Source organism: Neoarius graeffei, chromosome 17 (genome assembly GCF_027579695.1).
Source record: "Neoarius graeffei isolate fNeoGra1 chromosome 17, fNeoGra1.pri, whole genome shotgun sequence".
Lineage (NCBI taxonomy): Eukaryota > Metazoa > Chordata > Actinopteri > Siluriformes > Ariidae > Neoarius > Neoarius graeffei.
Window position 1 is genome coordinate 27,408,022 of NC_083585.1, and position 20,838 is coordinate 27,428,859.

The 20,838-nt window shown below is 46.8% G+C and overlaps 1 protein-coding gene across 3 annotated transcripts in view; it reads left to right on the forward strand.

Moving 5' to 3' along the window:
* The window catches only part of mark4b (MAP/microtubule affinity-regulating kinase 4b), a 102,378-nt gene that overhangs the window by 19,564 nt on the left and 61,976 nt on the right, over positions 1–20,838 (forward strand). For all 3 annotated transcript variants that reach the window (XM_060943938.1, XM_060943936.1, XM_060943937.1), the window contains exon 2: positions 2,253–2,450. In XM_060943938.1, the coding sequence (XP_060799921.1) occupies positions 2,253–2,450 (198 nt within the window). The remainder of the gene's footprint in view (positions 1–2,252; positions 2,451–20,838) is intronic.

Genomic DNA, 20,838 nt, shown 5'->3' on the forward strand with positions numbered 1-20,838 from the left:
GAACCCGTTCTCAAAAGATTTCGTTTTGGCGCACCCAAAACGCCGGTGCCGTGTGGACGCCAGGCCGAAATGATAAACAATTTTATCGGATTCACCTGAATCCGTTGCCGTGTGGACAGGGCCTGAGTTTCTGGAGCATCACATTTGTGGGGTCGATTAAATGCCTAAAATGGCCAGAAAAATGTCTTGACTATATTTTCTATTCATTTTACAACTTATGGTAGTAAATAAAAGTGTGACTTTTCATGGAAAACACAAAATTGTCTGGGTGACCCCAAACTTTGGAATGGTAGTGTGTATATATACATTGCTGATAGGAAGCAAGTTGTGAAGAAATGTCAGACCACACGAGCCTTATGTTTGGTCCGAGGTACCATTTGAGCCTGTTGTTGTTCTTTTGTTGTCGTACTGGATCAAACCTAATTTACATCAACTTGACTTTTTATTGTAGGTATTTATAAGCCACGTATAATGCAGAAGACACCTTGGAAAGTTTTCAACTATTAAAGCAAGAGCCCCATTTCCTGGTTCTATTTATAACATTGGCAAAGACATGATATTTGCAGCCATTTTCAAAGTTACGCCTAACTTTTAAGCAAACGACAGGACATGTTTAGAGAAATTGTCATAAAATTGATGCCTGTAGAGAATATCTGAAAATAAATCCAAACTGTTAACCTTGAGATAAATGTATTTCAATTTTAGAATTCCACATTTTTAAAGCGAGACGGCCTTTCGATTTCATAAAATCGGTGAAATTTAGTTCCCTCTGAAATTCGGTCATTGTGATCTCATCTCATCTCATTATCTCTAGCCGCTTTATCCTTCTACAGGGTCGCAGGCAAGCTGGAGCCTATCCCAGCTGACTATGGGCGAAAGACAGGGTACACCCTGGACAAGTCACCAGGTCATCACAGGGCTGACACATAGACACAGACAACCATTCACACTCACATTCACACCTACGGTCAATTTAGAGTCACCAGTTAACCTAACCTGCATGTCTTTGGACTGTGGGGGAAACCGGAGCACCCGGAGGAAACCCACGCGGACACGGGGAGAACATGCAAACTCCACACAGAAAGGCCCTCGCCGGCCCTGGGGCTCGAACCCAGGACCTTCTTGCTGTGAGGCGACAGCGCTAACCACTACACCACCGTGCCGCCGGTCATTGTGATATTACAGAAAAAAACGTATATCTCACAAAATATCAGGCCATTCTGTGGCTGGGAAGTTATTTGATTTGAGGGGATTCTGAGCAAATAATGTGCATGAAATCGCTCGCGTCGCACAGTCAAGCAGACAGAGGAAGTCAGTGTGTGTGCGCATGCGCAGGTTTACCTTTGACTGTGCACTGACCGTTCCATCATTCTGTCGCTAAATGAACAGCTGATCACACCGAGGTGCTCGCTGAGCGCCGATATTTATTAGTTTGGTCCTGTGTTTCCTTTCCTTCGTATATAACATAACGTCTTTTCTCGTTTTGTTTCCGTTACTGTAGTCGGTCTTTCACGTTTCATTCGCACACTCGCATCCTCCGGGTTTTTTTCTCCTGTTTCAAATTTGTATCCCACGATGCCTTGCATGAACAGGGAAAGCCCCAGTCTACCTTTAAGTGATTCTTGAATTTGTGAAGTAAAATTCTACAAGACACCATCTTCATAATGGCAAGGTGTTTTATAAGAGTTAGGAGAAGAAGAAAGGAAGAACATATCACTAATTACATGTTAATTATTATTATTTTTTTCTCATTTTCAGGAAGGTGTCAATAATTCTGGAGCTGAAATATTTTGTCTGTAGTTATGTAGTTTGCTGCATGTATAATGCGTAATAAGGCTATGACAGACGTAAAGCATGCGTCATCATAATAACATATTTATTGTATGTTCACGTGGGCCAAGCTGTGGAGATTTATCATGCTGGAAAGAATGCTGTGATGTCACATTGCATAAAAGTGCAAAGACAGTTTAATGGTGTAGCACATTCCAGAGTAGATTAGCTCTTACATGGGAAAACAGGCACCAAGATGCTCCACTGAACCTCACACCTATCAGTGACTTGGTGTAGAGAGATCGTTTACACGTTATGGAAAGTGCTAGTCATACCGGTATGTCTAATGTTTTCATGTTTTACCAGGCAAAGTATAGTTCACACTCCAGCACTGTACTCCCTGTAGGACTGATCAATATAGACAGCAGGCTAGTTTCCACAGAAACAATTTTGTAATTGTACTATTTTTGCTTCGTCTGTAGCATGCTTCACTCTCTGCCAGCCGTTCGGACAAGGGTTCGGCCTGGTCGAATCGCTCACTGGGAGCCCGATGCCGCAACTCCATCGCCTCCCTTTCAGACGAACATCCACACATCGGCAACTACCGGCTGCTCAAAACCATCGGCAAGGGCAACTTTGCAAAAGTGAAGCTGGCACGCCACATCCTTACTGGCAGAGAGGTAACATACTATGACATACTGTGTGTGTGTGTGTGTGTGTGTGTGTGTGTGTTCAGTTTTGCATATGGTAGATACTCACTGGTAACTTTATTAGGAATGCCCATCCACCTGCTGTTTTATGCAGTTCTCTAATCAGCCGATCCTTTGACAGCAGCACAATGCATAAAATCATGCAGAGCTTCAGTTAATGTTCACTTCAAACATCAGTATGGGAAAATTTGTGATCTCAAAGTGTGACTTTCTTTCACTGTGGCATGGGTGTTGGTTTGAGACAGATGCTGCAACTTTGGTTTGAGTATTTCAGAAACTGCTGATCTCCTGTGTTTTTTTTCACACAACAGTCTCTAGAGTTTACACAGAATGGTGCGAAAAACAAACAGTGAGTGGGTGACGGTTGGAAACAAACACCTTGTTGATAAGGGAGGTCAAAGGAAAATGGGCAGATTGGTTTATGCTGCCAGGAAGGATATAGTAACTCATATAATCACTCTTTACAACCGTGGTGAGCAGAAAAGTATCTCAGCATGCAACAGCAGAACAGAAGACCACATTAGGTTCTGCTCCTGCAGCCAAGAACAGGAATCCTAGAATCAAGAACACGTTCCTATTAAAGTGGCCAGTGAGTGTATAACAGGGGTGTCTAAATTCTGTCTTGAAGAGGCTCTGTATAGGAAGTCCTTAAAGCAGATACGCAGAACCTTTATTTATAAATACATTTCTGAGTGGATAGTATCTCCATCCTTGACTCTTGCATGCTGCATAAATGGGAATAAAAAAATATATATATTTTTGAGAGTGGGCGGCACGGTGGTGTAGTGGTTAGCGCTGTCGCCTCACAGCAAGAAGGTCCTGGGTTCGAGCCCCGGGGCCGGCGAGGGCCTTTCTGTGTGGAGTTTGCATGTTCTCCCCGTGTCCGCGTGGGTTTCCTCCGGGTGCTCCGGTTTCCCCCACAGTCCAAAGACATGCAGGTTAGGTTAACTGGTGACTCTAAATTGACCGTAGGTGTGAATGTGAGTGTGAATGGTTGTCTGTGTCTATGTGTCAGCCCTGTGATGACCTGGCGACTTGTCCAGGGTGTACCCCGCCTTTCGCCCGTAGTCAGCTGGGATAGGCTCCAGCTTGCCTGTGACCCTGTAGAAGGATAAAGCGGCTAGAGATAATGAGATGAGATTTTTGAGAGTTAAAATCGACCGCAAAGTTGGTATTCGAGCTGCCCCGCTGAGCCAGCCAGCCCTGAGTGCGTGATGTCACAGCGGGAACCGGTTTTAAGGCCGAGGCCTTTTACAGCTATAGACCAAAGTCATATAAATAAACATTTATTGTGAAAGTAAGAAATACTGTTACCGACTTGCTCAACTAAGACTGATTTAACTTCATTGATTGTGGGTTGACTCTCATTAAAACAGGATAGGTGCTATAACTTATGCAACACACATGTACATGCATGCATTTTCACTGATAAAACGTAAAAGGCTAATTAAATAATCAGATGAACTGAGACAATCGCATTCTGAAGCAAATTAAATAATCTTATACCGCTAACTTAAACACGCAATACAAGCTACATGTATTAATCTAAATGCAGGTAAACAACGAGTGTTGTTGTTTTGTATCCAAATGAGAGTCGGAGCTTACTCGTCTGTGTTCTCGCTTCTTGAAGGCCGATCTTGTGGCCGATTGTTTTGAAACAATCTGACATTCAGTTCTCCGTTCATTCGCTTCTTCCACGTAAGGACGAGATATTGCTGCTGAGGCGAGCATATCCAGCGGAGAAATCAGACGGCTGGTTCACTCATTCTCCATTTTCTCCATACTGAGTACTCCGCCATTACTGCTCGGCTCAGGCAATTACTAAAACCTGGGACGGGACGTCACTGATTTTAGCAACAACCGTGGGGAGGTCACTGCCCAAGTGATGTCATGTTCCGTCCCGGGTTTTAGCAACAACCCTCGGCTCACACTCCGGGAGAACTGGTGCAACTGAACTCACTTTCCTTTTCTTGTAGTTCTCTTTTCCTTTAATTCTTGGTACTGCACCCTCTTTCAATACGGGCTTATAGCCAACGCTCCTCAACAGATCAGAGGTCTCGTACGAGTCTTCAGTAAAATGTGCAGAGCAGAGGTGCGACCACTTCGTAGGCGCCCAATGTGCCTGTGAATTTCTCGCAAAACGCGTCCAAATCTTTGCAGATTGAACATTCTTGGGCCATGAATGCAACGTAAATCCACCTTCTGTCATGTTGCTGCACCCGCCAGCAACACATCTACGTGGCATGGCGATAAATTAGCTCAAAATGGAGGCTCGGAGTTGCAGTCAGCTCTGTGTTTTAGTGTAGCAGAAATGGCGATGAGACCGATAGACTTTCTGCTGTGATGTCACAGATCTCAAGGTCATTCACTCAGACTGCTACCTGTATAAATCACTTTAATCGCAAAAATTACTATATTAGATTTATTGTTAACGCTTAAAACTATTCCTATGCCATTCTTAAGGTTTCAGGCATTTATAAATAAAAAATGAGGCCATGGCTCTGCGTATATGCTTTAAAAACACACCTTGAGCAATGTGTGTTAGTCAAGATAAGTCAAAAATTTTTCAAAGTGAATGGACACAAAGCCGAGAGTTGAATTGGTTAACAATACCACTTTCAAGCAGTAATGTAGGCGGTTTATGTATTAAAGGCATTGCCTTATTTCATTATTTGAATATAGATGATAAAAGTACCGAATGTTTGTTGTACTGCATTAGGGAAGATAACATAACATTACCTCACCTAATAAATACCTTCATAGATTCATGCATTACTTGGGAGACCAAAATTCTCAGCAGGCATTGATTTTATTGCATTTGGTGATTTATGACCATTATATTTCCTATCATATTACACCAGTACTCTTTTTGTTACAGCTGTGTTTTCCCAAACGGGCATCAAACTCGCATTTTAGCCTGACCTAAAATAAGTGCTGTTGCCTGCTTGGCCATTCAACTGCTTGAAAGCCAAGTTATAACACTATCATGACATGATCTTCGTTGATTTGCTGCTGAGAGAATGATCAAAAATGCCTTGTTCATTCTTTGTAACAAGTTTTTCAGCTTATCTGTGAAGATACTCAGTCATCCAGGTACATAGTAATCTGTGGTTGGTAGAAGAGAGCAACTGGACTTGCTTGAAAAATCTTGAAGACGTTTCGCCTCTTATCTGAAAGGCATCCTCAGTTCTGTCTGACTAATAGGGAGTATCAAGTATTTATCCTCTCGTGGATCATCATAGAATCCGAATCAGAATGCTGATGGCTGCATTGTAGGTGGCTGATAAAAGATGTCTTAGACACCCACCTCTGTTCAGTGATGGTCGTTCCAGGCTGACAAAAACGAACGATCCTGTCTGGCCAAGATGTCCGCCAGTTTTCCAGAAGTCCTCTCACACTCCCGCACCAGTCGAAGGGATCTCATCCCAAAGTGCGTAGAAACATATCTGTGAAGGTACTCAGTCATCCAGGTATGTAGTAATCTGTGGTTGGTAGAAGAGAGCAACTGGACTTGCTTGAAAAATCTTGAAAACGTTTCGCCTCTCATCTGAAAGGCATCCTCAGTTCTGTCTGACTAATAGGGAGTATCAAGTATTTATCAAATATAAGTATAATATCAAAGTGGTTGGTCTCTTCTACCAACCACAGATTACTATGTACCTGGATGACGGAGTATCTTCACAGATATGTTTCTACGCACTTTGGGATGAGATCCCTTCGACTGGTGCGGGAGTGTGAGAGGACTTCCGGAAAACTGGCGGACATCTTGGCCAGAGAGTATCGTTCATTTTTGTCAGCCTGGAACGACCATCACTGAACAGAGGTGGGTGTCTAAGACATCTTTTATCAGCCACCTACAATGCAGCCATCAGCGTTCTGATTCGGATTCTATGATGATCCATGAGAGGATAAATACTTGATACTCCCTATTAGTCAGACAGAACTGAGGCTGCCTTTCAGATGAGAGGCGAAACGTCTTCAAGATTTTTTCAAGTAAGTCCAGTTGCTCTCTTCTACCAACCACAAGTTTTTCAGCTGTACTGGTGTTAGCTTGTTAGCTGCGCTGGATTTTGATGCAGTTGTGTAGCACTACATACGAGCAGCATGGTGGTTAGCACTGTCATCTCACAGCAAGAAGGTTATGGGTTCAAGCCCAGTGACCAGCAGGGGTTTTTCTGTGTAGAGTTTGCATGTTCTTCCCGTGTCTGTGTGGGTTTCCTCTGGGTGCTCCAGTTTCCCCCACAGTCCAAAGACGTGCAGTTAGGTTAACTGGCTACTCTAAATTGCCCATAGGTGTGAATGTGTGTGTAAGGTTGTTTCCCAAGCTTGGAAATGGGAGGGTTGCGGTAAGAAGGGCATCCAGCGCAAAACTGTGCTACAATTAATATGGCATATGGATCAATAGGGTCCACATGGCAGCGACCCCACACACATACGTGGGATGAGTGAGTGAGTAGCACTACATACATTTTTAAGAAGGTACATCAAACGCTTTGCTTTACCTGGCTCTCTGAGTGATAAAAATGTATTTACATGATCTGTTGTGTAAAGCGAGCCATTCAAACAATCCAAAGCTATACACATGTCCAGGAGGAACGTCGCTAATTCTGCATCCAGCTTCATCCCCTAATAAAACAAATTTCATTGTAAGTACAAGGCCAGTCAGCAAGTTAGCAAGCAACAAGCTACTTTTTGACCACCTCTTCTCAGATGTAGTTCCTCTTTGCTGTTATATTGGTATCCGGTTATTTAGCACTAAAGTCTTTTAGCACAAGTTCTAAAGTCTCTGAGCACAGCTCTATGTTCTTTAGCACAACTCTGGATTATGGTCACAATAATCGAAAAAATGACTCATCTTGATATAGAAAGGGGGCAGCACGGTGGTGTAGTGGTTAGCGCTGTCGCCTCACAGCAAGAAGGTCCGGGTTCGAGCCCCGTGGCTGGCGAGGGCCTTTCTGTGTGGAGTTTGCATGTTCTCCCCGTGTCCGCGTGGGTTTCCTCCGGGTGCTCCGGTTTCCCCCACAGTCCAAAGACATGCAGGTTAGGTTAACTGGTGACTCTAAATTGACCGTGAGTGTGAATGGTTGTCTGTGTCTATGTGTCAGCCCTGTGATGACCTGGCGACTTGTCCAGGGTGTACCCCACCTTTCGCCCGTAGTCAGCTGGGATAGGCTCCAGCTTGCCTGCGACCCTGTAGAACAGGATAAAGCAGCTAGAGATAATGAGATGAGATATAGGAAGGGTTTATTATGATTGCTTAGGGACTGGAAGGCGAACTTTCTGCTGCTGTGCATGTTAAGGATCAGTTCTTATCCCCCTGCCCAAACGAAGTTTGGCGGGGGATATAGAAACGGGTTCCGTCCGTCTATCGAGTCACGTTTTCGTTTACGGGCCATATCTTTAAAACTACTGAAGATATCTTCATGAAACATGTGTGTGTGTGTGTGTATGTATGTATGTATGTATGTGTATATATATATATATATATATATATATATATATATATATATATATATATATATATAAAATATATAATGCAACATATGAACTGATTCCTTTTGCTATTTAAAATTTTTGAAAAAAAAGTATTTTTCAAATTTTTACATAAAAACTAGATTTTGACTTGGTTTCTAAGAGCAATGTTCGTTTCCGGAGCATATATCCAAAACTATTCATGATACGGATTTGAAACTTGGTATACATGTTAACAAGGTGATGTAGATGTGCCTTTTCATACTAAGACATTTGAGAAATTTAAATTTTTCATGTTTCCATGGAAACAATTTCAGACTTGGTCTCTCAGGTTAGTCTTTGGGGTAGGTTCTATTTCGTTTCTACTGACCGCCAGAGGCGGTGCTTTCAGCACATGGATATCCATCACACGAACGTGCAGGTCGAGTAATAGTAACAACAAAGTCACGTGTGACCTGGGTGACGTCACCCCGTGACCCCGGCATAAAAGACCGGTAAACCCAGGAAGTGACCTCTTTACATCTTCTCGCGTTTGCAGGTTGCGAGTTGGATTGAAATTTGGACAAAGCGCTGTGGTAGTTTCGTTACCCGTAGGGTTGGGGCTGTGCTTACACATCCTCCAAGAAACTGCGCTAAGTCCACCAACTCTTTTCTTCTTGTCGTTATATTCGTATTGATTTATTACTCCGTAAGCTGAGCGCTCTCGCTCGGTGGAGTTAGCTGATTAGCCCTCCGGGGCGGTGTCCTCACCGCTGGAGGCCAGCTTGTTTTCGCTTCAGGTAAGCGGGTTTCATTTATTTAAATTAAAGCGGCGTTCCTCTCGCCGCTGTTTATCAGTTCTGCGGCGCTCGGCGCCTATCCTTGTTAATATTATTAACCACCTTGTTTTCTGTAGCCTCGCCGCCGGCCTGTTCACAGGCCGGCTGTCTTGTGTGTTGTATTCGTATTGATTTATTACTCCGTTAAGCTGAGCGCTCTCGCTCGGTGGAGTTAGCTGATTAGTCCTCCGGGGCGGTGTCCTCACCACTGGAGGCCGGCTTGTCTTCATTCAGGTAAGCGGTTTTCATTCATTTAATTTAAAGCGGTGTTTCTCGCCGCTGTTTATCAGTTCTGTGGCGCACTGCGCCTATCTTTGTTAATATTATTAACCGCCTTATTTTATGTAGCCTTGTCTCCGGCCTGCTCACAGGCCGGCGGTCTTGTGTGTTGTATTGTTTGTTACTCCATTAAGCTGAGCGCTCTCGCTCGGTGGAGTTAGCTGATTAGTCCTCCGGGGCGGCGTCCTCACCGCTGGAGGCCGGCTTGTCCTCATTCAGGTAAGCGGTTTTCATTTATTTAATTTAAAGCAGTGTTTCTCGCCGCTGTTTATCAGTTCTGTGGCGCACTGCGCCTATCTCTGTTAATATTATTAACCGCCGTATTTCATGTAGTCTTGTCTCCGGCCTGCTCACGGGCCGGCTGTCTTGTGTGTTGTATTTGTATTGCTGTTACTCCATTAAGCTGAGCGCTCTCGCTCGGTGGAGCTAGCTGACTAGCCCTCCGAGGCGTATCCTCGCCGCTGAAGGCCGGCTTGCTTTCGTTCAGGTAAGCGGTTTTCATTCATTTAAATTAAAGCGGTGCTTCTCGCCGCTGTTTATCAGTGCTGTGGCGCACGGTGCCTATCCTTGTTAATATTCCCGACCACGGGTGTGTTCGCCCGGTCGTTTTTCATTACCGCCTGATTGTTTATTTTGGGCTGCTTACTTGGGGTGTTCTCGCCCTATTTTTTAAGTTCCCTTCTGCCAGCCAGGCGTCATGGACCTCTTCTCTCGCTGCGCCAACTGCTGGTCCCCCTCGAACCGGAGGACGGCCACCGCGAGTGCCCCTCATGCCTGGGTATTGATCACCTGCGGCAGGGGCTGATGGACATGGCCTGCGCAGACTGCATGTGCCTGAGCGTGGCTGCGCGGACCGCCAGGCTGGCTCGGCTGGATTCTCCGTCTGACATCCCCCGGGCCTCGGGGGGACAGGACACGGTGTCGGCTGCAGCAGCGGGGCCCAGCAAGCGCCGTGGGCTCCCCCACACGTCTTCGCTTCTAAGGCTCGGAAGGTGGAGGTGATGTCCACCGAGCTGGAGGAGATGAAGGCCCTGCTGGCGAATCTTCAGCCTCCGCCACAGGGGGCAGTGTTCCCGCAGCCACCCCTTCTGCCTGGCAGCCCGACTGTTCACCATCACCACCGCTTCTGTCACCGGCCGTTGATGCACGCGGCCTGGATGAACTGTCGATCCGGGCTTCGGAGAGCTTTGACTGCGGTGGGTCCGATGGTCACGGCTCCACCTCTCCGGCCGGTTCCCAGGCCACCAGCCATGGCACCGTGGCAGCGTCGGAAGGCGGATGCTCATCCATCCAGCCAACGCTGAGGGCTGCATTGGCCCGTCTGGGGTTGGACACGCCCCGGTGGCCCAGCATCAGAGCGCTTTCTTCAGAGGTCCCACATAGCCTTCCTCGTTGTCTGTTCCGCCCTCGGCCTCATACATCGAGGAGTTACAGAGGTGTTGGGCGGACCCTAGATGCCTTCCCACCTCCCTAGTGACTGCAGGGCCCTGGCGGCAATGCAGGACACCCCTACCTATGGCCTCCTGCAGATGCCCAACATTGAGAAGCGGCTTTCATTCATTTAAATTGAAGCGGTGTTTCTCACCGCTGTTTATCAGTTCTGTGGCGCACAGTGCCTATCCTTGTTAATATTATCAACCGCTTGTTTTGTGTAGCCTTGTCTCCGGCCTGCTCACGGGCCGGCTGTCTTGTGTGTTATATTCGTATTGTTTGTTACTCCGTTAAGCTGAGCGCTCTCGCTCGGTGGAGTTAGCTGACTAGCCCTCCGAGGCGTGTCCTCGCTGCTGGAGGCCGGTTTGTTGTCGCTCAGGTAAGCGGTTTTCATTCATTTAAATTAAAGCGGTGTTTCTTGCCGCTGTTTATCAGTTCTGTAGCGCACGGCGCCATCCTTGTTAATATTCCCGACCACGGGTGTGTTCGCCCGGTCGTTTATTTTTTATTTCCACCTGATAGTTTATTTTGGGCTACTTACTTGGAGCGTTCTCGCCCTATTTAAGTTCCCTTCTGCCAGCCAGGTGTCATGGACCCCCAGACGCTGGAGGGGACGAGCGCGGCATCACGGGAGCTGTGTGACGCGGCTCCAGGCCTTTGCCTACTCGTCGCGGGAACTGGGCCGGCTGATGTCGTATCTCACCCTCGGCCGCCAGCAGATATGGCGGGCACAGTCCCCTCTGGCCGAGCCCGACCGGCGTGTGCTGCACTCTCTCCCTGTTGTCCCCGGGGAGCTGTTTGGCGAAGCCACTCAGCAAGCCCTGGATCGGAGTGCCCAGGTCATCTAGGCGTAACAGCAGTTCGCTGGCCCCGCCAGGCCCACCACCATGGCAATGCTGCCCAGTCCTTCAGGGGGCCCACACCGACTCTGTCTCGGCCACGCACCCGCCAGGAGACCAGACGGGTTGATGACTTTCGCCGCCCCACCACCTCCCGGACCCGCGGTGCCGCCCCCTACACCCAGTCTGCTCCTCGTCGCCCCCATGGTGACCGACGGGGGCGCTCTGGACGGCGCTGACATCAGCGCGCCGGCGGTCGGCCGCTTTTCCAGCGAACAGCTCCAAAGCTGGAGAGCGTTGACCCCTGGGTGCTGGTGACCCTCACCGAGGGTTACCGCATCCAGTTCTGCCGCCGTCCACCACGTTTCATGGGGTCAAACACACCACCGTGAGCCATCCGGGGAAGTCCCTCGTCCCCCGGCAGGAAATCGCCACCCTCCTGGAGAAAGGAGCAGTCTCTCCCGTCGACAGGCAGAGACAGCAAGGTGGGTTCTACTCCAGGTATTTTCTGGTTCCGAAGGACGGCGGTATCCGCCCGATCCTCGACCTGAGGTCCCTCAATTCCCACTTGAGGACCATGAGATTCCGCATGCTGCGTACAGTGGATGTCTTACACCACATCCAGGCGGGCGACTGGTTTGTCACCTTCGACCTGAAAGACGCCTACTTCCATGCTCCCATTGTGCCACACCACAGGCAGTTCCTGCGGTTTGCCTTCGAGGGCCAGGCTTTCGAGTTCAATGTTCTGCCCTTTGGGATATCGCTGGCACCCCGTGTGTTCACCGGGTGTGCGGCAGCGGCACTACTTCAGGCAAGGGGTTTGCGTGTCCTGCCTTACCTGGACGACTGGCTCGTCTGTCCACGGTCAGCAGCTCAGGCCCGCATCAACATCGCGACTGTGCTCTCGCATGTCGTAGAGCTGGGGCTCAGGGTGAATTACAAGAAGAGCTCGCTGGTGCCCAGCCAGGAGACGACTTTCTTGGGCATGCACCTGGATTCAAGGTCGTTGATGGTAACTCCCTCCCAGACCAGGATCCACAACATCCGCCTACTGCTTGGCCGCTTCGGACGGGGTAGGTCACTCGCCCTGAAGACCTTTCAGCGCCTGCTGGGCATGCTTACGGCAGCCTCCTCTCTGGTCCCGCTGGGACTTCTGGACTTACGCCGCTTCAGAGGTGGTTCAACGGTCTCCACCTCCACCCGGTGCTGCACGGGCGCAGCACATCAACGTGCTGGAGCTACGGGCTGTGTTCCTCGGCCTACAGCACTTCCTCCCAGGCCTGACCGGCAGACACGTTCTGGTGCGGACGGACAACGCTACGGTAGTGTACTACATCAACCACCAGGGAGGCACAAAGTCCCTCCAGTGCTTGAAAGTGGCTGGCCAACTTCTGCGGTGGGCCCATCAACATCTCTTGAGCCTGCGTGCCATGTACTTGCCAGGCACTGCCAACAGGGCAGCAGATCTGCTGTCCCGCCAGGACCCCGATCCCGGGGAATGGAGACTCAACCCAGCGGTGGTTCTCGCCATCTGGAAACGTTTTGGCAGGGCAGAGGTGGACCTCTTTGCCTGCCAGGAGTTGACACACTGCCCTCTGTGGTTCAGCCTCCACGGCCCCAGTCCCCTGGGCCAGGATGCGCTGGCGCATGCTTGGCCGAGGCAACTGCTGTATGCCCCCCCCCCCCCCCCCCCCCGCCGCTGATCGTGCCAACCCTACACAGGGTTGCGATGGACCACCACGGGCTGCTGCTTGTCGCCCCCCCGGTGGCTGGGCCGAGTGTGGTTCCCAAGTTGCTGCAACTTCTGAACGGCGACCCCTGGTGCCTGCCAGTGAGGACTGACCTATCACAGCTGGGAGGGCAGATCTGGCACCCGGATCCAGCCCATCTGCAGCTCTGGGTATGGCCGCTGAAGGGCCGGACCCCCTGCGAGGTCCTTGTGAGCCGGCAGTGGTCAACACCATTGCAAGCTCTCGGGCACCCCCCACCAATGCCCTCTATGCCAACAGATGGAGGCTTTTCTCCAACTGGTGCTTAACTCGGGGGGAGGAGCCTACATGCTGCCCCCTGCCGACCATTCGACTGTTCCGCCAGCCTCTGCTTTGATAAGGGTCTTACCCCTGCCACCATCAAGGTCTATGCAGCTGCCATCTCTGCTCAGCATGCCAGAGTTGGGGGAAGGACCGTGGGGTCCCACGCCTTGGTGGCACGTTCTTGAAGGGTGCTCTCCGGTTGAGACCCCCCCGACGGAGCCGGGTACCCACATGGGACCTTCATTGGTGCTGCAGGCTCTCTGCGACGCACCGTTCTGAGCCCCTGCTCACGGCAGACATTTCATGGCTCTCCCTGAAGACTGCTTTTCTTCTGGCCATTACATCGACGAGGCGCGTCGGGGAACTACACGCGCTGTCAGTCAGTGGGGAGTGCCTGCAGTGGCACTCCGGCGACAGTGGGGTCACCCTGTGGCCTAACCCCTCTTTCCTCCCGAAGACCCTCTCTGCTACCTTCGTCAACCAGCCCCTTAGCCTTGCGGCGTTCGAGGCGGGCCATGGTGAGAGGTCGGAACTTTTGTGCCCAGTTCGCGCCCTCAGGGTGTACGTGTCGCATACAGAGGGCTTCCGTAGGAGTGACGCCCTGTTTCTGTGCCACACAGGACCAACGAGGGGTCTGGCACTCTCTAAGCAGAGGCTATCCAAGTGGATAGTCGAGGCCATATTACATGCCTACAGGCACAGTGGCTTCCCGATTCCTCCGGCTGTCAGGGCGCACTCTGCACAAGGCGTGGTGGCCTCATGGGCATCACTGAAGGGCGTGCCCCTTTCAGACATATGCAGCGCAGCCTCCTGGGCTTCCAGCTGCACCTTCACCAGGTTTTACCGTCTTAATGTCGTCCCACATAATCCTGTGGCGACGGCTGTCATTCCAGGCCCGTCGCAGCATCACTGGGTACGGGTAGGCACTCCTCATGACCTGGTTGGTATTAGTCATCCATGTGCTGAAAGCACCGCCTCTGGCGGTCAGTAGAAACGAAATAGAACGAGGGTTATGTATATAACCGCGGTTCTATGAGTTTCGGATGACCGCCAGAGCTTGGCAGTCACTCGGAGTGTACACGAGAAGATTTGCCAAGAGGTCACTTCCTGGGTTTACCGGTCTTTTATGCCGGGGTCACGGGGTGACGTCACCCAGGTCACACGTGACTTTGTTGTTACTATTACTCGACCTGCACGTTCGTGTGATGGATATCCATGTGCTGAAAGCACCGCCTCTGGCGGTCATCCGAAACTCATAGAACCGCGGTTATATACATAACCCTCGTTTTGTTTCCGGAGCAGAACTTGAAAACTATGAGTGGTACGGTCTTGAAAGTTGATATATGTGTTGATTAAGTAATGCATATGTGCCTTTTGATACTAAGAAATGTGAGAAATTTAAATTTTTAGCTCACCTGGACCAGAGGTCTGGTGGGTTTATGCCATGGGCTGCTGAGGTCAGTGTAAAGAGGTAGGGTTGGTTTCCTGCAGCACAACTTGAAAAATGTGGCAAATAATATCTTGAAACTTGGTATATAGTTGGTATATAGGGCGGGGGATATAGACAACTCTGTCTTGTTGATCCCTGAAACGTGGACTGAAAATCCGATTCTTTGGTGTGTTTGGATATTTGTAGTTAAGCCATAACAAACCTTGAATTGTGGGCACCTTCGTAGATAACTTCAATCACTTCTGATCATATCACAAATTCAACTGACTGTCAATAATTACGCGTTTACTGAATTAATTAAACGGGGAATTATGTCTTTTACCCTGCTTGACAACGTGTGTTTTGCCGACTAAGAGTAGAACCTATTACTAAAAATTTACTCAAATTATTAAAAGCCCATTTGATATCACATATTACTGTTTTCATATGTATTTGAATAGCAAAGTTACAAAGTCTTTAACTGAAAGACGAATTTCAACGAGAAAAATGAGAATCATGTCTCCTTAGTAACCAACAGTTGCGATATGTAAACGAACAAAAAACTTTCATCGCACCTGCAGTTTAATTGATTATCAAGTTGTTTTTTATTTTCAAGTTTATTTCGCTTTCTTGCATTTAGAAGTCACAGCAATTAATATGTAAATAGCTTAACAAATAAATAGCTGTACATAGTTTTCTTTCGACCTTTTTTCTTTTGTAAAAAATTTAAAGAACAAACAAAAGGCTCTCTTTAAAGTCTTATCTTGTAAATTTCGCTTGACTTTCCATTCTTTATAAAATTAGCAAATTGTAAATAATAAATATGCTAATTTAAAGGAGAAATGAAGGCAAATTTTTATCATCAAAATTCTATTTATCAAATTTTATTAAATATAGGAATGCATTTTTGATCGCTATTTTGTCACTGCTATAGCAAGTTATGAGTGTTTGAAATATGCTCTGTAATATATCAGTCCATATGTCAAAGCAATGGCCATAAACGAGATTCGTTGAGACCTCTGCTAGACATCATAGGACGGAAGTAAAACGTACAGCGGAAATCAAAGTGACCAACATCTGCCAACGTTGTCAAAAGACGCGCGCACCCTCTTTCGAATGCTGATGTAATCAAGCCTGAAGTTTTTGTTTGTTTTGATAGCAATTAGGAACTTTTGAAAAAAGTAGGCACTAATCGTCATTTAAACTCGTTTTTGTGCAATATTTCGTTTTTAAAACAGTTTTCAAAATGGCGGCACTGACACCTGGCTGACACTTCACGTTTCCAAGTCTCGCACAAGTCTCGTGAAGATCGCGCGGGTAAGCGACGCCTGCCGTGGACCAAACGAACTAAATTCAACATGGCTAAAAACCGAATAGGCCGATAAGTATTATAATTAATTGCAATTAGTTGCCAATATGAGTCAGGATATAATAATAATAATAATAATAATAATTTCAATTTATATAGCGCCTTTCACAAACCCAAGGACGCTTTACACAAGCGTTACCACCAAAAAAAAAATTTTACTAAAACCGAAAACGTAATTGAATAACACGTTAATTAAGAAATAAAGCAAGTTTAAAAATGACTTCAGTTCTCCTTTAAGCTTAGCACTTTAATAAAGACAAAAGAAACCTGGAAGTTGGCTGTAGCGGTATACTGTCAGGGGACATGCTGCGTTAAATAATTCAGAGGGAGGATTGGTGACTAACATACAGGCTACATCAAACATGGCGGTTTCAAGATGGTGGAGTGGGGAAATACAATCGCTCATTTTCGATTGGAATCTCGGCAACTTTCATTAAAAAAATCCATCAAACATGATCAGTAAGTATTCATAATAAAGATTAAGTGTTCTTGGATCTTGTGCTAAAAAACATAGAGTTGTGCTAAAAGACTTTTGTGCTAAATAACCATAATCCGTTCTGTTAACTTCCATTCTTCTGGGAAGGTTTTCCACTAGATTTTGGAGCTTGGCTGTGGGGAGCTGTGTTTATTCAGCCACAAGAGGATTAGTGAGGTCAGGTACTGATGTCTGATGAGGAGGCCTGGGATGCAATCAGTGTTCCAGTTCATCCCAAAGGTATTCAGTGGGGTTGAGGTCAGGACTTTGTGCAGGGTTCTTCCATACCAAACTTGGCAAACCATGTTTTAATGGACCTCACTTTGAGCACAGGTGCCTTGTCATGCTGGAACATGTTTGTGACTCTAAAGGCCCAAGTATAATGTGTACGAATCTGAGCGTGTATACGCCGTCCCGAAGGTGGGTGAGTAGTCAAAGTGCAAAATGATTTTAAAATGTTTTTCTCCCGCTTGTCTCATCGTTCTTCTTCCAACATTACCACTAAGCATAAAGACCATTAAACACCATCATCTTCTCTCAAGTTGCAAACATCCGTGCATGCCTTTCGTGTTCTTGTTTTAATCTTATTCAGGGGTTGTCTTACTATTCAGACCACGCACTTTGCTTTCTTAATCAATCTTTATTGATTGATTTTTTTTTTTTTAACTCTTGAAATGCGCCAAGTGAGGCAGGTATTTAATAAAGGTGTACATGTGTTCAGAGAAAATCGAGTATACTTTGGAGACACCCACGTACACGTACATCCATGCTGTGCAAAGTTGAATCCGTGGAAGTATACTTGGACCTTGAGTTCCAGTGAAGGGAAAGTTTAATGTTGCAGCATACTGTACAATGACATCCTATACAGTTGCGTGCTTCCAACTTTGTAGCGACAGTTTGGAGAAGACCCAGGTGTGGTGGTATGGTTGTCAATACCAGAATGATACTTTGGCCACAAATAAATAAAATAAACAACCAGAGAAATCAATAAATACACCCCACACATTGATCACTCAGGATGAATTATGAATTCCTCTGTTTTATGAATTCAGATCTCTTTACAAGTAAATAAAACAGTTAGATAAGTAAAAAACATATGACTTTAAATAATGCAGTGCAAGAGATCTCCAGGACTGAAATATCTAGCCCTTTTTTTTTTTTAAGCGAGATTCATGATGTTTGCGTTCTGCCATCAGCTATATATCAGAATCAGAAACACTTTTATTGCCAGGTATGTGGACACACACGAGGAATTTGACTCCGGTTCACTTAGCTCTCATAGTACAAAACAGATAAAAAAGCGTATACGCAAAACAAGCAAACAACAACAAAAATAGGTGCATAGTGCAAAGTAATCCAGGTAAGTCAAGTATGGAATAGTTAAATAAATATAAAGTATACAGTGTGCACAGAATGACGGTATAAGTGTTCAGATATTTTACAAGTGATATTACTGATATATGAATCTGGATTTTAGCTGTTCATCACAGAAAGGATTTCCATTTTGGTGCAATATGGTGCATAGTGCAAAGATGAATAGTAAATTTAAATAAGTATAAATATAATATAAGTAACAGTGAGCACAGAATGACAGTATAAGTGTGCAGATATTTTGCAAGTGATATTACTGATATATGAATCTGGATTTTAGCTGTTCATCACAGAGACAGCCTGAGGGAAGAAACAGTTCTTGTGTCTGGTTGTTTTTGCATACAGTGATCTATATCACCTCCCTGAGGGGAGAGGATTAAACAGATTGTGCCCAGGGTGTGATGGGTCTGCAGAGATGTTACCTGCCCGTTTCCTGACTCTGGACAAGTATGTCTTGGATGGAGGGCAGGTTGACACCAATAATTTTCTCTGCAGACCTTATTGTCCATTGCAGTCTGTTCTTCTCCTGTTTGGTGACCAATCCAAACCAAACAGTGATGGAAGAGCAAAAAACAGACTGAATGATGGCAGAGTAGAATTGTGTCACCAGCTCCTTAGGCAGGTTGAGCTTCCTGAGCTGGCGCAGAAAGTACAACCTCTGCTGAGCCTTTTTGATGATAGTGACTGTGTTTGTCTCCCACTTCAAGTCCTGAGAGATTGTGGAACCCAGAAACCTGAAGCTTTCAACGGCAGTCACAGTGACTACGTTTACATGCACATCCAAATCGAGCTGCTGTTGGTAATCGAGCAAAGGGTCCCAGCAGGGGTGCCAGAGAAATCCAATCCTACATGCACAAGTGAAATCGGGCTATTGTGCAAGGTGCATTGTGCACCCGAGCCACACGTGGCGCTACATGCCCCATCGTGTTGGTACACTTCCGGTTGTCGTCATGAAGAAGAGCTATAGTGTTGCCAGATACTGCTGACGTTTTCCAGCCCAAAACATGTTCAGATCCGCTAAAATGCACTTAAAACCCCCAATCTGGCAACACTAGCAGTTCCGTGTTCAAGCTGTTAGGCTTGCTTTAACAGACTATGGCTACAAACTGTCCGGCGCAGACCACTGTTTTGTAAGACAACTTATTTTGCACAATAATATTTTTCTAAAGTCCATTTTTTGCTTACAAAAAAATTATTTTTTTTTGCTTACAATTTAACTTATGTCTTAATAAACACACAAAAAGTTCAATTGTTTTGTTTTTATTGACATTCTTCAGATGTTGGATATATATATATATATATATATATATATATATATATATATATATATATACACACACACACAAATACAATGACTTGTTTATGTACACAATTCACAGCTATGCAACAGCTGTACAGATGTATTTGGTGATACAGTAAGTGAGCTAAATTTTAACAGTGCAAACAATGCCACAATAAGAAAAGATTCATGCCGTTGTCATGATTCGTTGTCATGCCGACCGAGGCTGTTGTGTTTCCCGCTTGTGGTCTCGTCACTCGTCACTTCCGGAAGTAGCTCGACAACTAGCTCGATAGGGTATACATGCACAAAATAGCTCGGCAGAAATCGCATAAACTAGGTCGTGTAGCTCGATTCCGAGAAATCAAGTTCGGTTCAATTTCAGCCGAATTAAGGTGTATACATGGCATTTTGAACTTCGATTTCAGTCGAGCAACGGCAGAAATTCGATTCTCTCTATGTGCATGTAAACGTAGTGAGTGTTGTTGGTGATAGTGATGGGCAGCAGAGTGGGGGGGGCTCCTCCTAAAGTCCACTGTCATCTCCACAGTTTTGAGCGTGTTCAGCTCCAGATTGTTCTGACCGCACCACCAGACCAGCCGTTCAACCTCCCATCTGTATGCAGACTTGTCACCGTCCCGGATGAGGCCGATGACCGTTGTATTGTCTGCGAATTTCAGGAGTTTAACAGACGGATCTCTTGAGGTGCAGTCGTTGGTATAAAGGGAGAAGAGCAGTGGGGAGAGCACACACCCTTGGGGGGGGCGCCAGTGCTGTTAGTCCGAGTGCTGGATATGATGCTCCCCATCCTCACCTGCTGCTTCCTGTCAGTCAGGAAGTTTGTAATCCACTGACAGGTGGAGGAGGGCACAGTGAGCTGGGTGAGCTTGGTGTGGAGGATGTCTGGAACAATGGTGTCGAATGCCGAACTGAAGTCCACAAACAGAATCTTGGCATACGTCCCTGCAGAGTCAAGGTGTTGCAGGATGTAGTGCAGTCCCATATTGATTGCATCATCCGCTGACCTGTTTGCCCGGTAGGCAAACTGCAGGGGGTCCAGCAGGGGGTCTGTGATGTCCTTCAGGTGTGACAACACCAGTCTCTTGAAGGACTTCATGACTACAGATGTGAGAGCTACAGGCCTGTAGTCATTCAGTCCTGTGATGGTGGTTTTCTTGGGAACCGGGATTATTGCGGAGCATTTGAAGCATGAGGGGACTTCACACAGCACCAGGGATCTATTGAAGATCTGGGTGAAGATGGGAGCCAGCTGATCAGCACAGACCTTCAGACAGGAGGGTGACGCACCATCTGGGCCAGGTGCCTTCCTGATCTTCTGTCTGCAAAAAAGCTGACAAACATCCTCTTCACAGATCTTGAGTGCTGGTGTGGGGTCAGAAGCGAGAGGAGGCAGAATAGCAGGGGGTGTAAATGGGTCTTTAATGTCTGAGGGGGGGAGAGGTGTGAATTTGTCGAATCTGGAGTAGAACACATTCAACTCGTCAGCCAGTTGATGGTTCATTGCAGTGTAGGGGGATGGTCTCCTGTAGTTAGTGATATTCT